The sequence below is a fragment of the Natator depressus genome, chromosome 5 (genome assembly GCF_965152275.1).
Source record: "Natator depressus isolate rNatDep1 chromosome 5, rNatDep2.hap1, whole genome shotgun sequence".
Lineage (NCBI taxonomy): Eukaryota > Metazoa > Chordata > Testudines > Cheloniidae > Natator > Natator depressus.
In genome coordinates, this window is record NC_134238.1 from 17990066 (window position 1) to 18012527 (window position 22462).

General features: G+C 40.5%; 1 protein-coding gene across 1 annotated transcript in view; it reads left to right on the plus strand.

Moving 5' to 3' along the window:
- The window catches only part of DCC (DCC netrin 1 receptor), a 954381-nt gene that overhangs the window by 900505 nt on the left and 31414 nt on the right, over window positions 1-22462 (plus strand). The window contains exons 25-27 of the mRNA XM_074952368.1: window positions 1631-1747; window positions 7563-7718; window positions 20765-20977. Coding sequence (XP_074808469.1) covers window positions 1631-1747; window positions 7563-7718; window positions 20765-20977 — 486 coding nt within the window. The remainder of the gene's footprint in view (window positions 1-1630; window positions 1748-7562; window positions 7719-20764; window positions 20978-22462) is intronic.

Consider the following 22462-nt stretch of genomic DNA (forward strand, 5'->3'; position numbering starts at 1 on the left):
TTAGTCTGGAAAATCACATAGGCTTTTAAGTATTTCAGATTCTTTGGTGATATATATGATGGTAAATGCTTAGATTTCTTCAGCTGCTACTATGGTTTGTGTCTCTCTATTCCTTACCTACCATAAGAGGTACAGGTGTTAGTGTGAAAGAAATGGCAGACCTAATTGGATTTCAAACCTCTAAAATGATCTAAAAATCAGAGGTTGCTGTCAGGATTTTAGGGTTTGAACTCTTACATAGTGGTTTGTCTTTTTTCTTTTTTTAATTTGTCTTGGATTAGCACTGAGAGGCCCCAGCTTCATTGCTCTAGGCACTTCACAAACATACATCCCTGCCCCAAAGACTTTATAATCTGTTCATAAGTAAGATGATTATGGACCCTAATCCAAAGCCCATTATGATCAACTGGAGTCTTTCCACTGTCTTCAGTGATCTTTGGATCAAACCCAAGATAAGCAGTGTCACAGCACACCAGTTGCCTCGCTATAAGGGCTAGATACAAATACATGCAAACAACTAGGCCACATACAAATACTTTTATAGTACTAGGAATCCTAAAATATCAACTGAATAAAACATATTGTCCTCGCCCTATTTAATCACTAGATTTTGGACCTTAAAACAGTTACTGGTGCAAGACTGAGATTTTAGTCCTGAAAATTAAATCAAGATAATTTGAAGGAAATAGTTTTGTGGAGACTCTTATTTAAAAAAAAAGTTTATGAGCTGCTCAGAGGTTTAGAAAGTAATAGCCCTGTGGAGATGAGTAGGTAAAATGGAGGTGAACTACTCAAAGATACCAAATAAATTCAGTTTATGTTATTATGGCGATAATAAACTCATTTTCCCCATGGTAGTTTAACTACTTATGTGACATTAATATAATATACATATGAGATATGCTACAATCTGGGAACCAGAAAACGTATCTTCTATTTCATTGGGAATTACTGTACCAAACCACGGAAAACAAGGTACCTCCGTAACCAGAGATAGTTACCCTAGCTTCTTTGGTTACACCAAACATCTCTGTATGAGTATAATTGGACTAAAACTTTCAATTTGGCTACCTGAAGATACCTACATCTATATTTTGTACCTAAATATAATGCCTGATTTTTGTAGCTGCTGAGCCAATCATTTGAATTTGATGGGACTTGGTGGGTGCATATAAAGCATCTCTGCAGATAAGGCCAGTTATTTAGGTGCTAGATTATGGATTTAGACGTCCTACTTTATGCACCCAAATCTGGCCATGATACTTTGTTTGAACTTTAAAGGAAGTGGGTAACAAGAAATGTTGAGGCACAGGGTTAGTGTCATTTTTATGAAGCAATTTTTGTTTCAGCGGCAGGGAGAAAGGGGAGTTAAACCAGGATGTGATTGTAAAGGGAGAAATTTACATTTAAAGACAGTTGTAAAAAAATGAGAAACAACCATTTTATTCAGGAATGGTGTCCAAAGTAGTCTCTGTAGAACAATTAGGAGATGATACCATTTAAGTGATCGGTTTGAATGATAGATGTCTGAAAAAATATCCATCCACTTTACTGCAAGACACATGGTAAAGAGGGAAACAGTTTGGTGTTTAGCTGTTATTAACATAGCCACTGTGTTGCTTTTCACTAGGTCCTGACACGGAGGATGTGGGAAGTAGCATGTCCACATTAGAGCGCTCGCTTGCTGCCCGCAGAGCCACTCGTGCCAAGCTCATGATTCCGATGGATTCACAACCAAACAACCCTCGTGAGTAGCACATCTCTTACTCCCTCTTACAATTGTATGTGAGAACAATAGTGCATCTACAGTTTCTTCCATTTGAGGATCGCAAAGCATCTTACAAATATTAATTAATTAAGCCTCATAACACAACTACAGTAAATAGCACTAGCCACATTTTACAAAGGAGTAAACCATGGTTTCCCAAGGCTTCACAATGATTCAGAAGGTGGGAATAGAATCAAGAAGTCCTAACTTCCCAGTCCACTGCTCTAACCACTAGACCACACAGTTCCTATGTGTACATTTCCTATGTGTACAGTACTTGGGGACATATGTTACAAAGAGTTATATTTATTATGATCATTGCTGTTCTTAATTATAAAATTTAGCCAACAAATGTACTCTTTATGCATTACGACAGGTTTCAGAGTTGTAGCCGTGTTAATCTGTATCAGCAAAAACAACGAGAAGTACTTGTGGTACCTTAGATACTAACAAATCTATTTGGGCATAAGCTTTCGTGAGCTAAAACCCACTTCATCAGATGCATGGAGTGGAAAATACAGTAGGAAGATATACATAGTACATGAAAAGATGGGAGTTGCCTTACCAATTCTAACGAGACAATTCAATTAAAGTGGGCTATTAACAACAGGAGGAAAAATCACTTTTGTAGTGGTAATCAGGGTGACCCATTTCAAACAGTTGACAAGAAGGTGTGAGTAACAGTAGGGGGAAGTATCAGCATGAGAAAATTAGTTTTTAGTTTTTGTAGTGACCCATCCACTCCCAGTCTTTATTCAGGCCTAATTTGATGGTGTCCAGTTTGCAAATTCATTCCAGTTCTGCAGTTTCTCATTGGAGTCTGTTTTTGATGTTTTTGTTTTTGAAGAATTGCCACTTTTAAGTCTGTTATTGAGTGTCCGGGGAGGTTGAAGTGTTCTCCGACTGGTTTTTGGATGTTATAATTCTTGACATCTGATTTGTGTCCATTTATTCCTTTGCATAGAGACTGTCCGGTTTGGCCAATGTACATGACAGAGGGGCATTGCTGGCACATGATGGTATATATCACATTGGTAGATGTGCAGGTGAACGAGCCTCTAATGGTGTGGCTGATGTGGTTAGGTCCTATTATGGTGTCCCTTGAGTAGATATGTGGACAGAGTTGGCAACGGGGTTTGTTGCAAGGATAGGCTCCTGGGTTAATGTTTTTGTTGTGTGGTGTGTACTTGCTGGTAAGTATTTGCTTCAGGTTGGGGAGCTGTCTGTAAGCGAGGACTGACCAAGGTCCGTGAGAGTAAGGGATCGTCCCTCGGTATAGGTTGTAGACCTATCCTGAAGGATGATCCATCAGTCTCACAGACCTTGGGAGACAGCCCAGTCCTCACTTACAGACAGCTCCCCAACCTGAAGCAAATACTCAAAAGCAACTACACATCACACAACGAAAGCACTAACCTGGACACTCAATAACAGACTTCCTACTGTATTTTCCACTCCATGCATCTGATGAAGTGGGTTTTAGCCCATCGAAAGCTTATACCCAAATCAATTTGTTAGTCTCTAAGGTGCCACAAGTTCTCCTCATTCTTTATGCATTACTGTGCAGTGTGATTCTCAACATGGATTACAGGATGGAGATGTTTATCTCTGGAAAGAATTCCTTGGTTTCAAAGAACTGCTCAACACATATTAAATCTAGACATTATTTGGTATATGTTACATTACCAGTAATCTATAAGGCCCTGATCCAGCAATCCATTACATGGGTGCTTAACTTTAAGCACATTAGCAGTCCCACTGATATCAATGGAACAACTTGTACTTTAAGGTAAGGAAGTACTTAAATATACGGAGGCAAAAATCATTCTTGGGAACTTTCTCCTTTTTAGGCTGTATCCACTTGTAGATAACGCGGTCACATACACACTTTGACATTCCGGCCTGACATACTTTCCCTAAGGGGAGTTGTAAACGTAAAAAATATTGGAGAATGCACAGGATAAAGATTCAGTGGGTTGGATTCTGATCTCATTTACTTCAGAGAAAATCAGAAGTAACATCACTGATGTTGATGGGCCTGATAATCCTCTTTCCCACACTAGACTGACGCTGCAATAACTGCACTAGCTGCAGTAGCATTACTCCTGATTTACCTGATACAAGGGAGATATGAATAAGGGCAGTGGAATTACACGGATGTAGACGTGTTGTAGGCAAGATCAGAATCAAACTCATTATAATTGCAATGGGACAATACCAGTATAAGTAAAATCAGTCCGCTTTATAGGTCAGTGTATATGGATAAATGTGCTGTTGGGTTTTTTAGGATCAAATCATAAATAGTTTTAGAAGGGTGGTCCTGTTTTCTATCTGTATCCTATTCCCACTAGTATATGTCTAATAGAGAGATTATATAATGATACATGGGGGTGGGGGAGAAATTGATCTCACATTTAGGTCTAATTTGTGAACTTTTTAGGCTGGGTTGTAAAAAACCTGTTTCTTTCTCCATAAAATAAAAGCGGTATGTTTTTGAGGGGCTTTATTGTATTTTTTTTAATTTATCTGACTCAATGTGCCAAACATTAAAAGTGATAGGAAATAAGCTATAGAAAGGACTGAAGAAATCAAAAGAGGTAATTATTGTGAAGTAAAATAAACACATTGGCACTGTTAAGTGACAAAATATATGTGATTTAAGCTGATCTTAAAAAGCACAGAAAATCAGTTTATTTGGGTTCTTCAGGATCAAATGAGCTATTGAATGAAACTTTTTGTATTGACGTAAAAGGGAAAAACATTGGTGAGTTTCATGATGCTACAAGTGAGACTGTTTGAGGCCATCATTGTTATTGAAATGTAGCCATTGTGATACTCTTAAGTCTCTAAATTCCTTCACAGGAAGGCACTAAACTTGATAAAGCAATTGAAGGGGGTTTCATAGGGTCTTGGCAGATTACAGTCCAATGACGCTAAAGTCACAGTCTCAGTGGAAATCTGGCTTGATCAAATTAATAACGAAGACCTGGACGCACACAAGGACAAAACTGAAAAACAATTCAGAGCATTGTTTCCAATTCATAACTAACACAATTGATGTCAAATACTCAGATCAAAGAGCTGAGAGCTGAGCTGAAAACCAGAAAAGAGGCTGAAATCTAGCTGATGATACATAGTCCTAAACACCTTCCTTCTCCCCAAGCATTTAAAATCAAAGATCTGGATTTCGATCCCAAGTCTGTTTGTGCAGGAGGCTATATCACAATTTGTTGTATCAAAATGGTGACAAATTATGGAGTAAAATCTGGAAAACAGGACAGTTGAATTCAGGGTGTTATCTACTGGTGAAAGACCTGTGCTCCTTCTTAGCATCAACACAGCAGATTTTCCATTTTCTGATTGGCTTAGTCAAAATGTTATAATAGGGTAAGCGCTGAGATAACAAATAACTTGATAAGAGTGTATCATTATATAAGGGCAGATTTTTAAAAAGGAGGTAGAAAAATTTTGACTACTTAGTTTTATGTTCTTGTGATTTACCTACAGAATTCCAGTATATATTTATTTTTTATAATACATCTGTGTGAGGAAGAAATATGCTCATAGAATGAATCACTTTTGGGGGTTTATTATCACTGATTTTTTTTTAAGTATGTTTTCCCAAGTTGTGGAAACAATCATGTTGATATTGTGTTTGGCAGCATCTGTGGACTTTGGGCTACTGAGCACAGCTTTGGAATCTCTACTTTGTAAATTCAATAAGCCATACTTAGATTACATGTTTATAGGACATATTGAAAATTTTTGACGCAGAAGGGCAGTGATCAGGGAGCTCCAAAATCTGGTAAGGGAATTTCTGCTTTCATAGCAGAAAGCATCCATATCAAATACAAATTCAACTCTTGTTAGGCTATGTCAGAACAAATTTCTTGTCATATTGCAGAGACTTATTGAAAATGCTTGAAGCTATCTTTTCCCTTAGCTTCTCTACATAAATATAATATTACAGTGAATACTCTGATTTTTTTTTTATTCTTATTACTTATATCTTTGAGAAGAATGAAGGGATGGCCTTCAATAAATGTGTTGGGTTTTTTATGACTCAGTACAGAATGATTGTTTTTGCAGTGCATTAACAATGTTACAAACAGGAAGACTATTATTTAACCTTTCAAAAGTGTGAATAAAATGATTTACACAGATAAAATTAAATCTTTGAATAGTAAGATTTCTATTCTAAGGATGGGTAAATTGAACCTAGACATTTTGAACGTTCAAAATATTATGATTATCATTTCTTAATAAAAGTTTTGTGCGGTTCTACACCTCCCGTTTTCCTCTGGAAGTACAGAAATGCCCAACAAAGACTGTGTCGTTTAGTGCTTAAAGAAGTAATAAAGAATAAGATTTGGCACAATTATTGACTCTTTGTGTGACCTTGGGCAAATTGCCCAGTTTACAGCTCTGTGTGGTGGATTTAATAAGGGCTAGAAGTAATAATAATGTCTACTTTAATATTTATTATATTGTTTGCAATTCACGTGTTAAAAGTGCTACGTAAGCCAAAAAAATCATCATTGGGGCAAATCCTGAAGTTACTACTCAGTGTTTACTCAGGCAAAACTTTTGTTAAAGTCAGTGGGAGTTTCCCTGAGTAAGAAGTGCATAAAAACCGGTAAAGGAATTCAGAATTTGGCCCATTGTTTTTGTTATTGGTTGTTTATTCCTGGATTGTTCAAAACCAGAACATATTGGAATTCACTCACAAGAAATCCTGATTTCATTAGATTTTGAGCCAGTTTCCAAACCAAAATGGTTCATGTGCTTTGGAGAAGCCTTAAATGTTCAGGTGATTAATTTGCATAATGCATTGTTTCTCTTTCCTCTCTTTCTTGGTTGTAATTCCCATTAGAACAATTAGAGTTAAATGTACACACTGAGGCCATGGCTACAGTGGAAACTTCAAAACGCTGCTGTGGGAACACTCCCACAGCAGTGCTTTGAAGTGTGAGTGTGGTTGCGTGCGAGCGCCGGGAGAGAGCTCTCCCAGCGCTCCTGGTAATCCACCTCCAGGACGGGATTAGCTCCGACCACTGGGAGCACAGCTCCCAGCGCTCGGAGCCTGTTTACACTAGCGCTTTAAAGCGGTCTGACTTGCTGCGCTCAGCGAGGTGATTTTTCACACCCCTGAGCCAGCAAGTTAGGGTGCTATAAAATATAAGTGTAGCCAAGCCCTGAGGAAGTAAGGCCAATCTCAGTTACACTGGTGTAAATCAGGAATAACTTTAGTAGAGTCACTAAGATTATATCCTGGCTCTTGAAGCCTTGATTCATCCATTTCCCTTTCAAATATTTGTCACTTAACAGGAAAATATTCAAACTTGTCTGCCTAATCTGCACCCTTGAAACAGGCATTTATGTGTGCAGATAGTTTCATACATAAAAGTGGCTTTTTGTATGTGAAAATATCCCAGTCACATGAAACATGCCTATTTCTGTATACAAATGTGGTGTATGTATGTGTGTTGGTTTGTCTATAAAGAGCATACACACATTGTTTGTTTGTTTGTTTGTTTGTTTGTTTATCTATTATTTATATTACCATAGCATTTAGGAGCCCTAGTCATGGATCAGGACCCCACTGTATCAGGCACTGTACAAAATACATATTTTGTGGCTGCAATTTAAGCACCTGCTTTGGAAATGTGGCCATTTGTAGTTTTCTGAGAGATCCATCCATTTATTTTTAACTTTCTACAAATGTTAAGAGATCTTTAATTCCACAGAATGTTAAGAGATCTTTACTTCTCTTTCTCCTTCTCTCTCTTTTCAGCTGTTGTCAGTGCCATCCCAGTGCCAACACTAGAAAGTGCCCAGTACCCAGGAATTCTGCCATCGCCAACATGTGGATATCCACACCCGCAGTTCACCCTCCGGCCTGTGCCATTCCCAACACTCTCTGTTGACCGAACCTTTGGAACAGGAAGAAGTCAGTACAGTGCCTTACCTTTTATTTTGATGTTTGTTCTCTGATGAAGTGTTTTGAAGTGGTGTTTAGACTGGAAATAAGGCATACATTTTTAGTAGTGAGGGTAATTAATCATTGGAACAAGGGTTGTGTTGGATTTTCCATCATTGGCAAATTTTAAATCAAGATTGGCTGCTTTTCTACAAGATCGGTTCTCGTGCAAACTGGAATAATTTTGGGAAAGTTCTGTGGCCTGCAGGAGATCAGACTAGATGATCAGAATGGGTCCTTTGTGGTCTCGGAATCTATGAATCTATGAAATAGCAAACACAGTATTATTTTCTTTTCAGGAGGACAGTATACTGTAAAGGAAGGCTTATAACTAGCTTAGAGTTTGTGTACACATTCATTTGAACAAAATGACATCTCACCTCGTGACTGGGTTCCTCTGAATGTTTTCTGGTATGAGCCAGTACTAAAAAGGAAAATATCTGAAGTTGTGTAGAACAGTATTATTTTGAAGTGTAGTAAGAATACATGCGGTCTTTGCAGTTAATTTCTTCTTCTCAAAGTTAACCAGTATACAATATAAAAAGAATACATTGTGGGTTGCATTTTCAAAAAGCACTCCGTCCTGGTCTAATTCGAAATCAATGTCAAAATTCACATTGCCATCAGTAGAAACATTTTCATTGATTTCAGTGGGAACGGAATTCGGCCAATGTTGATTGGTCTTCAAAATCCCACCCAGCATTCTCTATATTAAACCCAGGTTTGCCAAAATTGCACTAATATTTTCTTACCAGCAGACTTGCTCCTTATAAAACATTGTCATCATATACTCCTTAAACTCAGTGTTCATCTGTGTTTAATTAGGCATTCTTGTGCATTTGGAGGATCAAAACATTATGGTAGAGAGCTCGTTAGTTTGTACCAGGTGGACTGAGAATACTGATCAGGGGCGACACCAGACAGCCTTGCTTCACATCTCTTCTTAGAGGTTGAAAGTTGTTGCACTATTCAGGATCATCTGTTTCAAATCCCCCCAAAGTTTTAAGACCCCTTGGTTTGTACCAAAATGAGATTTATTAAGAATTGAAAGAGAATTGGATCAAAATAAAAAAAAACAATCTGCATAATGTATCTAGCCTTAAACTCTGCACCAACTTATGTAGATAGGTCCAAGTCATGCCATTAAACTTGGAAGAAATCTTGTACTGTTCTGGAGAATGCATCCTTTTATCAGCTTGCCCCTTTGTCCCTGATGGTTTGACAGGGCAGCATTTCTTAGACTCAGGCATCTCATACCATCCTTTGCCCCCTCATCCTCTCACTTTACTTTAAACTGCCTTGCTATGGCATCTTCCACAAAGATATTACCACATATGGACCCTTCAGGAAGGATATAACAGTCTTGCATGAAATAATAACACCTAGCTCTTATATAGCACTTTTCATCAGTAAATCTCAAAGCACTTTACAAAGTAGGTCAGTATCATTATTGCCATTTTACAGATGGGAAAACTGGGGCACACAGAGTTGAAATGACTTGTGCAAGGTCACCCAGCAGGCTATTGGCAGAGCCAGGAATAGAATCCATGTTTCCTGAGTTCCAGACTATTGCACTCTCCACTAGCCCACACTGCTTGCCTTGGCATACATTTACCAGACTTATATTCTTTAGAGAAATAGATTGGGGTCTTTTTGTTCCTGTACTTACTTTACAGTTTATAATGCTCTTTGGAAAGCATATGCACACAACAGTTGTCCTTCAGCCTCACCTTCACACCTTATTTTTAAATAAGCAGTCCTAACATCATGGGCCATATGTTCTAGCCTATGACCATGCTTTTGCATGCTAATTATCATAGCTGGAGGGCTCATATTTTCTTATAATTCCCTCTTAACTTTATTCTACTCTTTGGTATGAATTATTGACATATTTATGTCAATCTATCACACACATTTTTCATATTCCTGGCAGTCTGTGCAGCTAGTTCATGGAGAATAAATTCCATGAGTGGTTTTTATCCTGTTTGATTTTTGCTTTCAGTCATTATGGTCAGGCCCAGAGGGACTGGCAATTGACATTTCAGTACAAGGCTTGTGGGTAGACTGTGGGCCTAGATGTTCTATCCATGAGCCCAGTATCATTGTCACCTTCTTCCCCTACAATGACTGGGTCCAATACAAGGGTAGGTGGTGGTTGCCTCTGGAGGGCGTGACTGGGGTGGCTAACTCTGGCTGGATGTTTCTGAGAATATAGACCTCCCTCACCCCAAAATTATCACAGATTTAACACACAGAAACACAGCTCGGTGATGTATGGGAACCAGACTTGGAGGGAGAATTTTAACTTCACATTACAAGGTGTTACATTCTGCCTACCCATGGAGATGGAAGAGAAGATTGACAGATTGGAATGTGTAGTCTTTATCCTGGAGAGTTGAAAAAAATGTGAATGCATGGGCAATTGCACCTCTGATAGGCACTGCAATAGTGTTCACAGGAGCAATGTGGAGCAGGGACCGTACATTTCATAAGTATATTGCATGGTACATTTCACAAGGGATTATATATCTAATAAATTGTCAGCAGTATAACACAAAGTAAGGCATGCACAAACTCGACACTCCCCTGAAGAGCACTGGACAGGAGGCTGGTGTCCTTTCCCCCATATCTTGTAGATGGCCTCCATCAGGATGGATTGGAACATGACTGCCTCCTTTTGAGAGAAAGCCCTTTTCTCCTGTCTCTGAACTCTGCTACATCAGCCGCTATCATCTTGCCCTCCTTGTGGCATTACCTCATCTTTTTTCTAATACCTCCAGACCTCTCCTGTGACCTCTCACAGCATTCACCCCATCAAGTGCTTCCATCCACAAACAATCCTTTTACATGGCCCCCACATTGCCAGACTTCTCCCCAGAGGATGTCATAGCACACCTCAGTCATCTGATCAATAGCTTACCCTTTTCTTGGGGAAAAAATGCATTTTGAACTGAGTCTGACCAACCTGCCCACCCTGGAATCACCACTGGAAGCAGGCGGTGAGAGCAGCTGAGCATTTCTGTACAGCAGTGTTTGAGCCAAAGCAGATATTTCTGCAGCTCTCCAGTAGGAATTGTGAGGCACTACTTTCAGAATGACATCTTGAAAATTTCTGCCAAAATATTTCGCTTTTACACAGCAGAGTAGAAGAAGTGAGGAGAGTTATTAAAAGAGAACTATATAAATTCATTGAGGTTAAGTCCACTAATGGATTTTAGCCAGGATGGGTAAGAAATGGTGTCTCTAGCCTCTGTTTGTCAGAGGGTGGAGATGAATGGCAGGAGAGAGATCACTTGATCATTACCTGTTAGATTCACTCCCTCTGGGGCACCTGGTATTGCCCACTGTCGGCAGACAGGGTACTGGGCTGGATGGACCTTTGGTCTGACCTAGTACGGCCATGCTTATGTTCTTATCTATGGATAAATTCCCACACATGCAACAAACCAGGTGGGAAATCAAAGAAGACATTGTTACTTCTGCAGCATTCATCAGAGATGCAGGAAACTCAGCTGCAAAATATGACAGAAAGAAGTGCCACAAAACTCCATACACAAAAAAATCCATAAGGCAGAAACTATTTTTATATATGTTGTTTGTTTTATCGGTGACATGCAGACAACCAGCCAAGCAATTGCCTAGCTTTCTGTAACAACATGGTGGGTTAGCTTTCTGCCTAAGTAGAATGGAGGGGAGGCTAGACAGATAGATTTGTGTGCGTGTGTGTGTGTGTGTGTGTACATATATATGTATGTACATACCTGTTATCGCTACTAATGCTGCCACCACTGACACAGGGCCTGGCAGCAACACATCATATGAAAGAATGGCTGTGCTCCTTGTTTCACATTTCCCTCCCACACACTCGGCCAGCAGACAACATTAAAAAGCAGCTGGAGCGTCTGCTTCATGTTTGGATCACCTTAACAGGTCTCCCATACGGCTTCTCTTCTGCAGAAAATGGTTTCAGCAAAATTAATCTAGGATTCTGACTCAGTCATACCCACTTCTTTGTCTTCATGTGATCATGTGGGGTTTTCTTGACAGTGAATGGCAATTGAAGATCATACTAGGGAAGGTGCATAAGGTAGGTTTGTATCCATTTGAACTACACAGTGAAAAACCCATGATATTCTTGTCCCATTGCAGTAAAGTTTAAAAAAAATAAAATACATGCACTGCAGTAATTCCTTTGCGGTGAATTCTACCTACTGTACTACATGGCTGAACATGCTATTGATCAGGACGTAGCAATCTTTGAATACATCCTGTGCAATGTCATTAGGGAGGGTGTTGCTGTGCATTCTGCCAAGTGGACCATGCTCCAACACCTCTTTCTGTTCCTGAAACTCTTCATGGTTGACCTCAAAGCTTCCAGTGTTGAAAATCTTCCTTAAGCCAAGTTTTACTGTTCATCTTCTACTGAGAAGAAAACTTTAAAAAAAAAATGAAGGGCTAAATCAGAATCAACCAGAACCTCTTGGAATAACAGATCTGCTTGTCTGTTTCACACTATCAGTGAAATCTATATAAGCCAATTATTATACATTTGCTTTTCTATCCTTGCTGCCAGGAAATATATCGGTGCCATATTAAGGTGGCTTCACTCTGTGCAGCAGTTCCTCCTAACCATTAGCCTTCACCTGAGGAATCTGTCTGGTCTCTATTTTGAGCTGTTTAATGTGTACCTCAGGATGCCGGGGAAAGATTGTGAAATGCCGTGGACTGCACTGTCATCAAATTTGCAGAGGACACTCAGTTTTGTCTCCTCCCCATCAAGCACAGACAATGCTGTCCCCTTGAGGTCTCAGAATATGAGAGAAATGAGCAACTGGATGAGACCTGATGATTCATCCTCAACTAAGAAAAACACTGAAGTGGTACTGGTCAGGAAGAAGCAGTTTTAAGGACTAGTAGGAGCTGCAGTGTCTCCCTCAACTGGGGGCGGGGGGAGGTCTGTTCTCCAATTTTCAAAATGGTGCTGTCCAGGAGACTTCCCTCTCAGATGTGAACATAACCACAGCACGTTTTAATCACTTCTAGATTGCGCTATTGTAATGTGCTCTGACTTGGCTGACTCTGAAGGTCATATGGACGCCTCCACTTGTCCAATATAGATCAGCTTCCCTTCTAAGGGGCAGATCATCATCACCACATGCCCAGTACTGTACACTTTTCACCGGAGGCTTCAGTAGAAGAGGAAGCCAGAAATCAAGTGAATTTTTTTAAATGATAATTTATGAATTTCCAGTGAAAATATGAGTAAAGGCAAGATTGTTAGTTGTAAAACCAAAACCAAAACAAACAAAAAACTAAAGAAAAGAAGAAAGAAAGAAACAGTCCTCACCATTTTGAGGTAACAATACGTGATTAGCAAGGAACTAAAATAGCTTCACCTCCCTCAAAGTGCAAAAGTGAATTATACTCATTTTTTAATTAAAATAAATCTTATTTCTTGACAGTGTTTCCTCTTGGAGCTAACTGTAACAGTGAATATTTAATTCTGGGATTTTAGGTAGGAAGTATTGTTAAGCTGAATCACTGATATTTCAGTTTAACCAGTTTTTTAAGAGAGGAGAGAAAGGATACTTTAATACTGGGCTATATCATGCCTTCTATTTTAGGCAGGCCTTCTCTGTGATTTCATTGGGGACTGCTGCACGTACAAATGATGGTGTGACATGACCCAATGTAGCTGTGGGCCCAATCCTTGAGTTTTGACTGAGGCTCTTCTTTCTCCCTCATTTTCTACATTTGTTCTTTATCGACTGGATGAATAGGAAAAATAGCTTTAAAGGTAATTTTTTTTAAGAAATGAATTATTTGGGGATCCATCATAAATGACTTCAGAAATATTTCTATTGACTTCAGTGAAGCTGGATCTGGTCTTATTCTTGCAAATGCAAAAAAATAAGACAAAACCAAAAACCAACACCCACACCACCTTTTCCCCAAGAATATAAATATAAATACCTAAACTTCTCACCTGAGAATAAAACTGATATTTTAGCAGATTTATTATTCTTATTTGGATAACAATAAATCCAGAGGCCCTAACTGAAATGGGGGCCATATTGTGTAGGTGCTATACAAATAGCTAGAACCTGTCCCCAAAGGGTTTATAATCTAAGTAGAAAAGACAGACAACGCATGGGAGGGGGAACAGAAGCACAGAGAAGTGCAGCCCAGGGTCACACAGAGCTAGGAATAAAACTCACACCTCCTAAATCCCAGTCTGATACCCTGGTCATCCTCTGGGTCATGATGGCCATTCATGTTTAAACATACGCTGGATAGCCCGGGCTTATCTCATGTCAGAGTGGGGCAAACAGCCACATTCAAAGTGGGAGTACTTCTCAAAGATATCACTCAGTAAAAGATGTGCAATGAACGATTCATACGTCTGACATCATTAAACTTCTCAAATCTATCAAACCAAGACCTATGCAGGAATAAACCAGAAGATGTGGAAGTACTAGTTCACAAGCTAAATTGTGACTTAAGTGGCGTCACAGAGACTTGGTGGAATAAATCTCATGACTAGAATATTGGTATAGGGAGCATAGAACAGGGGTGGCCAAACCATGGCTCGCAAGCCACATGCGGCTCTTTGACAGTTCAAGTACAGCTTGTGGAGCCCGCGCCCCTCCCCACCCCACCACGCTCCTCCATTCTCCACCTACCAGAGCGGGGGAGGAGGAGCTCAGCACTAGGGGCTTCTGCCAGAGACAACTGGTGCCTGCTGAGTGGGGAAGGCACAATTTAAAGGTTCGCAACCCTCCCCCATAGCTTCAGTCATGCCTCCCCAGCCACACCCTCCCTCTTACCCTCAGCGTCCCCTCCCTGTAGCTGCCAGGTGTTCTCTCCACGTGGAGAAGCAGCAGCAAACAGCTGGGAGCTTCAGGGAGGAGCTGCTGCTTTAGCTCCATGGGGAGGGGCAGCAACAAAAGCAGTGGCTCCCCCTGCAGCTCCCAGCTGTTTGCCATTGCCTCTCCCCACGGCCACAGCTCCCAGCTTGCCAGCTCCAGCAGAGGCCGTGCAGGAAGGGGGCCCGGTGGCACCATGTAACCGAGCAGGGCCAGCAAATCCTGGCAAAAAAACCACGCATCGCCTCTAACTTCTGACCGGTGGAGAGGGGGGTCTCGGGGCTGGAGCCCCGAGCCCCGGCAGGCATGCTCCATCTCTTGAACATCTAAAGATTGTCATATGCGGCTCAGAGGGTCAGTAAGTTTGGCCACCCCTGGCATAGAAGGAAAGGTTAAAAAAAAACCTGGCATGTTTAGCCTTGAGAAAAGAAGACCTGATAGTCTTAAAATATATTAAGGTTATAAAGAAGACTGTGATCATTTGTTTTCCATGTCCACTGAAGATAGGACATGAAATAATGGGCTTAATCTGCAACAAGGGAGATTTAGGTTAGTTATTAGTACAAACTTTCAAGCTATAAGGATAGTTAGTTAAGCAAGGGAATAGACTTCCAAGGGAGGTGGTGGAATTCCTGTCATTTGAGGTTTTTAAGAATAGGTTAGACAAACACCAGTCAGGGATGGTCTTACCTCAGCATAGGGGGCTGGAATGTATGAGCTTTTGAAGTCTCTTACAGGCCTATGTTTCTATGATTCTATTAGTCTATATGCAAATGCAAGAGAAAATCAAAATATACAGAATCATGGAATATCATAGAATCATAGAATATCAGGGTTGGAAGGGACCTCAGGAGGTCATCTAGTCCAACCCCCTGTTCAAAGCAGGACCAAGAATGCTAAGTCTGTGTTAAGTCTATCACATGCCTCTTGTTCTTCTAGTAGACAGTTCATTCCTTTTGGAATCCAGAAAAACATGACAGCAGCAGAGGATTTAAAGAAGTAAATAAATCTTCCACATTGTAAATGGAGCTTACCTAGACATAAAAGTACTACTGTTAGGGCCTAGAAATTGGTGAAAGCCCCTAGAAATCGGTGGAAGGCCCTCCTATTGGTTTCATTGGGGTTTGGATCAGGTGCCAAGGTACAGCAAATTTTTTTTTACCTTGTCAAAGCTGTTAACTTCAGCAGTGAGGACAGTTGGGACCCACTACACTGATTTTCATATTCAGGGTTGTCTGAGAGCCTAGCTTCCATGAAAATCTTATTTTTTAACTACAATATCTGTTCAAGTAATCAGAATTCTTCTGGAATTAGACATCCATGCTGAGTTTCATAAGGACAAATGTCTAGCTTCTAAGTGGGAAATTGAGGTAACTGGATCATGTGGTACCAGCAACGGACTCATCTTCATCCATTATTTAAATAAACTTTCAGAGCTTCCATCTTCCATTCCCTCAGGAACCTGAACTAACTGCGAATTGATGGCTCTCATTAGTTTTTCAAGCATGTATGTTTTATTGTTTTAAAACTCCCTTCTCAAATACTAGACATCTTCCTCAGACAACTTACTTTCAATATTTACAGCCCAAGTTTAACCTTCTAATTTTTATGGAATCCTTGCCTTCAATTGTAGATGGAGTGCTCAACCCTATCAAGTTTTTTGTATAATAAAAGTTATTGTAGTCTTCAGATTTTACAACTGTGCTTCCCTTCCAATATCCATCACCATCTTTCATTTCTAGCCCACTTGGATTTATACAAAAACTTTCTCAGGAACTATATCTAATGCCCATTAATCTAATGTTAAAAATATCACTCTCTACACTGCTGCTGCCAGCTGATCAAGTTTTTCTCTCTGAGACCATAAACTCAGAAGATATCAGGCAGGTCAGTGGAGGTTAGCCATATGTGCCTGTTCTCTCTTGTCTGTGCATGCGAGCCAGCAGACTCCCAAAAGAAGTGGATTTGAAGGACATGATAGCCTTGGGCACAGTAGAAGAAGCAGGCTGTTCCTAATATCATGAAAGAAAATGTGAGGCCAAGAGCAGGAGAAAGAGACAAAAGGCTGGATTTTTTTCCTTTAAGCACAGCTGTGAGCGAGGAGTCACCCTCAAAGACCTTGCCACTGAGACACATACCTTTGAGTCACGATTCTCCAGTTTCTTCTTGGCCAGCAGGTAGCAGAGATGGAGCCAACATTCCACCCATTCTCTGCCCCTACTATTTCCCAGCCTGCTCCCACAGCACTAGTTTACCTCTGTGCACCAAGTCAGAGATTTAAAGGGTGTTTTTACTCTCCTGCACTGGCATGTGGTCCAAGTCAAATCCTAGTCCAAAGAGAACAGTCAGGAAAGAAGAGTAGAAAGGGTGCACATAGCAAGGGAGTGGAAGGAAAGAAGAGTGGAGATGCCAGGCAGTGGCATCATTATGCAGAGAGCACTGAAGGTGAGGACAAGGAAACTTCACTACAATCCAAGTAAACTTTTACAAACTACAAATGATTGTGACCTTGGTCTCATCCTGTAGTTAGTCTCCTCTGCCTGGAGTTCCAAATTGCTGGAGAGGTCTGCAATATTGCATCGGGAACAGATAACAGGATTCTGGAACAAAAACCCTCATTTCCATTTTTCAAAATAATTTTGCCACCTAGTAGATTGTAATTACTTATATACATTGACATTCATTATTATAAAGTGCCTTGAGATTTGTCTTGGCTCTGTAATTACGTTATTTCTACAATGAGTTCTGGATTTTGAAAGCAACCAGATCCTCTAGAGTATTTTCATTCCCAGTATAACAACTAGATCTGATATCTAAGTGTCAGGAAGATTGTTTTCTATAGAAGAAGGATGAGCTGTTTGGGGTCTTGATTGTTTGTTTGTTTTTGCTTTCTGGGCTCCTGCCACAAGATTAACTGTTGAGCTATGAGCCATTCTAGCTGGGACAGATATTAAGGAGTTTTTACCTGAATCAAGACTGGACAAATCCAGTTTGCTCAAAATAAAGACATCCCTCCTCTGATTACACTTTGTTAACTTGTTTTCACCCTTCCACTGCTCTGTTTGCAAGTAAAGTAAAGATTTTTAGTCATTTAGGGAAGCTCTTGGCCTACTTACTAATGGACAAACCCTGCTCTAGTGAGATTCCTCGGTGCAGTGGAGCAGGATTTGGGAAATCCTCAGGAAACACAGCAGAGCCCAGGGCTGCAGGGCCTCTATGAATTTTCCTAGGATGTAGGATCTGGAATGGGATGGTTGAGACACTGTGCAGATCAATTTCCCATATTCTCACCATGGAGTAGCGTTATGAGCTAGTGCATAAGAACATAAGAATGGTCATACTGGATCAGACCAAAGGTCCATCTAGTCCAGTATCCTGTCTTCCAACAGTGGCCGATGCCAGGTGCCCTAGAGGGAATGAACAGAATAGGCAATCACCAAGTGATCAATCTCCTGCTGCCCACTCCCAGCCTCTGCCAAACAGAGGCTAGCGACACCATCAATGCCCATCCTGGCTAATAGCCATTGATGGACCTATCCTCCATGAATTTATCTAGTTGTTTTTTGAACCCTGTTATAGTCTTGGCCTTCACAACATCATCTGGCAAAGAGTTCCACAGGTTGGCTGTGCATTGTGTGGAAGTGGCCACCACCTTGTGACAGGGGAGAGGGAATTCCTGGGCATCTTTCTGTTTAGTATACTATACCCATAACCATGGCATAGCCAGCCAACGTTTGTTCCTCACAGTCTTATTGTCCCGTGGATAACTCTAGCTAGTTGGGCCTGTCATGGTAGATAGGGGTGGCTAGGATTTACTTCTTCGAGACTTTTACTACTTCGAAATTAAAATTCTTCTCTCAAGAACAAAATAATCTATTCCCTTCACCCTTATATTTTTGATTAATCTATTGGCAGAGCAACTTCATTTGGATGGTGTGGTACCCTTGAAGAATGTCCTGTGGTACAGTAATGACTTTCTGATGGTGCAGTATTGCATCTCTATATAAAATAGCAAAGACCAGCACACTCGATGACTTAGAGACAGCACTAGACGGAGCACTCAAACTTTTTACAGAATGCAGATAACTTTGTAAAATGAGATACCCAGGGTGAAATCCTGGGTCCATTGAAGTGAATGACAAAACTTCCATTGACTTGAATGGGGTCAGGATTTCATACCCAGTCTCCACACAGATTAAGTGACATCTGATCTTACTCCCTCCTTCCCACTTTCTATGCCTCCATCCCTCCATATACAGATGCAACGAGATACCTCTTCCTCCAAGTTGCTCAACTCCTGGGTTTTATCTTCTGGATAAACAAACAAACCATAACCACTAAGATCCCTTTATGGTCTGTTAGACTGGGGTGATATGATCAGGTTTTCAACCCTTCCACTATGCTCCCTGCTCAGCTGGACCCCACCTTCTTCATGTTTTTCCTCCATACCACATGATCCACTTGCAGGCTCAATCCGAGAAGGAAATAATTTAACATAGCTCTTGCCCTAAAGAGATCTGTAGCCAAGAAATGAATGGGCATGGAATCTGAACTACCCTTTGCCCCACAGGTGATCCAGTAAAACTACTGACAGAGCAGTATGGGGAAACTTGAACCATGCCATTGCTTGTGCTGTACTTGTTCTGTGCATAGCATTTTATATATCATATGCTGGGTACTATCATGAGAGAACTCCATGTTTCAAAAACAAAACTGGCTCTTTATTAATAGAACTATTTACAGAGGTTCTGAAACTGCAGCTAGCTTTCCAGCTACATGTACACAGACTGACTTCCTTTGCCTCCTCCTGACTCTTCCCTCCTGCAACCTGTGCTCCTCCTTCCAAGTTCCATGCTGGTTGCTGCAAATAGGCAAACAATTTTAGATTCCAGGACTCTTAATCCAACACCTTTCATGAGAACTCAACTCACGTGAAATTTTTCAGTTTAAAAAAAAAAATGAACCCAGAGCATTTATCGCTTTCAAACACGGCCCATGACTGTGCAAATAAAGTGGTTTACAGCAGTGCTTCTCAAGCTATCTGATGTGGGGGACCAGCAATTTTTTTTCCAATGTGCGAGCAGACCGGCAGCCGATGGCTCGCGGACCGGCACCGGCCCACGGACCACCACTTTGAGTAGCACTGGTTTACAGTATTAATACAAATGCCCTTAACATGTTCAGAAGCTTTGGCACTGTCACATAGCATCTCTTTTATCCTGACACTGTTCTTTGAAAACATCACTGAGCAGCTTCTCTGTAGTTCCATTTGCAATATGTGCATATTCTCAGTAACAGACCATGCTGTTGCTCAGTGACCATGATGAAAATGCCTAAACAGTTGTAATTACCAGTCTGGATACAAAGCAGACAAAAAAAGAAATTATTTCATCCACTGAAATGTTTTCCTTTTCGTTCATTTTTCTTTCACATTACTTTAGTCAAGTTTGTAACTCTGTTCTGGCATAGAAAGTTCACGAGAGAGGTAATTTTTGAGAGCCTTTTATAAGAAACACTCTAGAACATAAAGTAATCTTGATTTATGTTTGCAGGTTGACATGGCGTGTTTAAATCACAGAAAAATTGACTTTGAGTAAAGGATAATAAAACAGCAACTGACTGCTTTGGCACAGTGAATATTACGCTGTTTCAAGGAAAAATGGTGTTGGTATTTGGTTAAATAGAAATTAAGTCCCTTCTTTGTCTTCAACTCTCATTAGCTGTGGCTATAACAATAATATAGGGCAGAATGTAATGAGTTCCAGCAACTGGGATTTGTGTCACTATCCATATGATATACTTACGATTTTGGTTGATTTTTAGAATTTAAAGGCACCTAGATCCAATAGTGATGGGAACTTAAGAAGTTTGTATACAAATAAAATACACAAAGGGAGCTAAAAATGTCATTTTCTGTACTTTATTTGAAGGAAGATCTATTGCAGCACTCTGGCACATGGCTGCTTTTAGGAATGTCTTGTTTCTAATTCATCTGTTCATATCTTTTGAAAAAAAATGTTTACATATATCTTACAGCTCCTCAAAGATTAAAGGCTGGCACTTCCCTTTCTTTGGGAAATGATCACAAAAGTAAGAAATAGGATTTGGAAAAATATCTCAATAATAGTTCATTTTATTATTCCCTTACAGCGGTGAGTGAAGGACCAGTCCCACAACAGCCATCCATGCTGCCACAGACACAGCCTGAACATGCCAGCAATGAGGACGCCCCGAGCAGAACGATTCCCACAGCCTGTGTCCGGCCTACGCACCCTCTCCGCAGCTTTGCCAACCCCTTGCTACCTCCACCAATGAGTGCAATAGAACCGAAAGTCCCTTATACACCACTTTTGTCTCAAACAGGTAATAATTCAGGAAAGAATGACTGGTATTATTTATTAGCCACCAAGGTGCAGTATTCTAGTCGAGACTGGATGCAGGGATTATCTGTCTAAGGTACTTATCTGACCTCTGCCCTCAGAATAGTTTGTGAGCACCTCATAATTTTAAGTTAGTTATCTTCACAATACCCATGTGAGGCAGGGAAATTCTGTTTTCCCCATTTTGATGGTGGGGAACTGAGACACATAGAAATAAGGGCCAGATATTTAAAGCTACTTATGTGCCTAAAGATCCAGATAGGCACATTGTGAGATTTTCACAAGCCCACAGGAACCTAGGTAGGTGCTTTTGAAAAATCCCACTAGGTACTTATCTGCATCTTTAGGAGCTTAAATACCTATATAGCCCTGGCCCTAAGTGACTTGCCAAAGGCCATGTAGGAAATCTGTGGGCAGATTACGGATTTGAACCCAGATATTCCACGACCTAGACACTGGACCATCCTTCCTCTTTCTGCAGTAGGGCTTTGATTTTTGTTCTGCTTATTTTCCATAGACTGCCATCATTTTATTTTTTGCATTTAATTTGTACTGCGCCGGCACCCGGCATGGATGTGCAAGGAAAGTGAAGGACACAAAGACCTTCCCTCCTGCTGCAGAACCCCAGATATAAGCCAGCCACAGTTGCAGTCCTTGTGTTCTCCTAAATACAGAGATTGTTCTCAACACTCCCTGGAGGGCTACGCACCTCAAAGGAGAGTGGGAGGAGCAGCAGTGGAGAGGAGCACATGCTGTACTCTAAGGGATGAGCCTCACACTCATTTGCACCAAAGTTTCTTTACATCATTCTGGCCATTGGAGGGGGCCTTGAAGTGAGCATAAATGCCCTTAATGCCCACTTAAGTGCTCCAAAGTGGCGTCAAGTGGGGGCCTGAGTGTAAATGCAAATCAGGCCTCCAGTACCTTTCAGAGGTGCCCCTTGGAACAAAGCAGCTCTTCTCTGCCAGCAACCTGGGCCAGATCCTAATAGGCACAATCTGGCTATAAATTGTAATGTCCATGTACTGCGCCTTCTATCTATACACACCACTCCCAGTCACATCATTGACATCAGTGATGGTTGTGCCTGCGGACTGAGGCGGTTTGTAGAACTGAAACTAAGTGACATCTTGGTGAGAATTGTAGAATTAAAGGTCAACCCTTACCTATATTTTGACTTTCTTAAAAGTTGCAGTCCTCTACATTTAAAATTCCTCATCCTCTACAGGGAAGCTCCATTAAATACAGTTAAGTTCTCACTTGAAAGAAAAAGACATGCTTTAACTGTCAGAAATAAAATATAGACTGTCCTGTATCTTAAAAAAGTTTCTTTAAGTTCTTGTAGAATGAAAAAAGAATTCAGACAATTTTATGATAATATTCCAGCATTTCATTAGGATTTTCTGGAATGGGAATTCAGAATAAGGCAATAGTTTAAAATTAGAGTTAACTAATAAGGGAGGCGAAT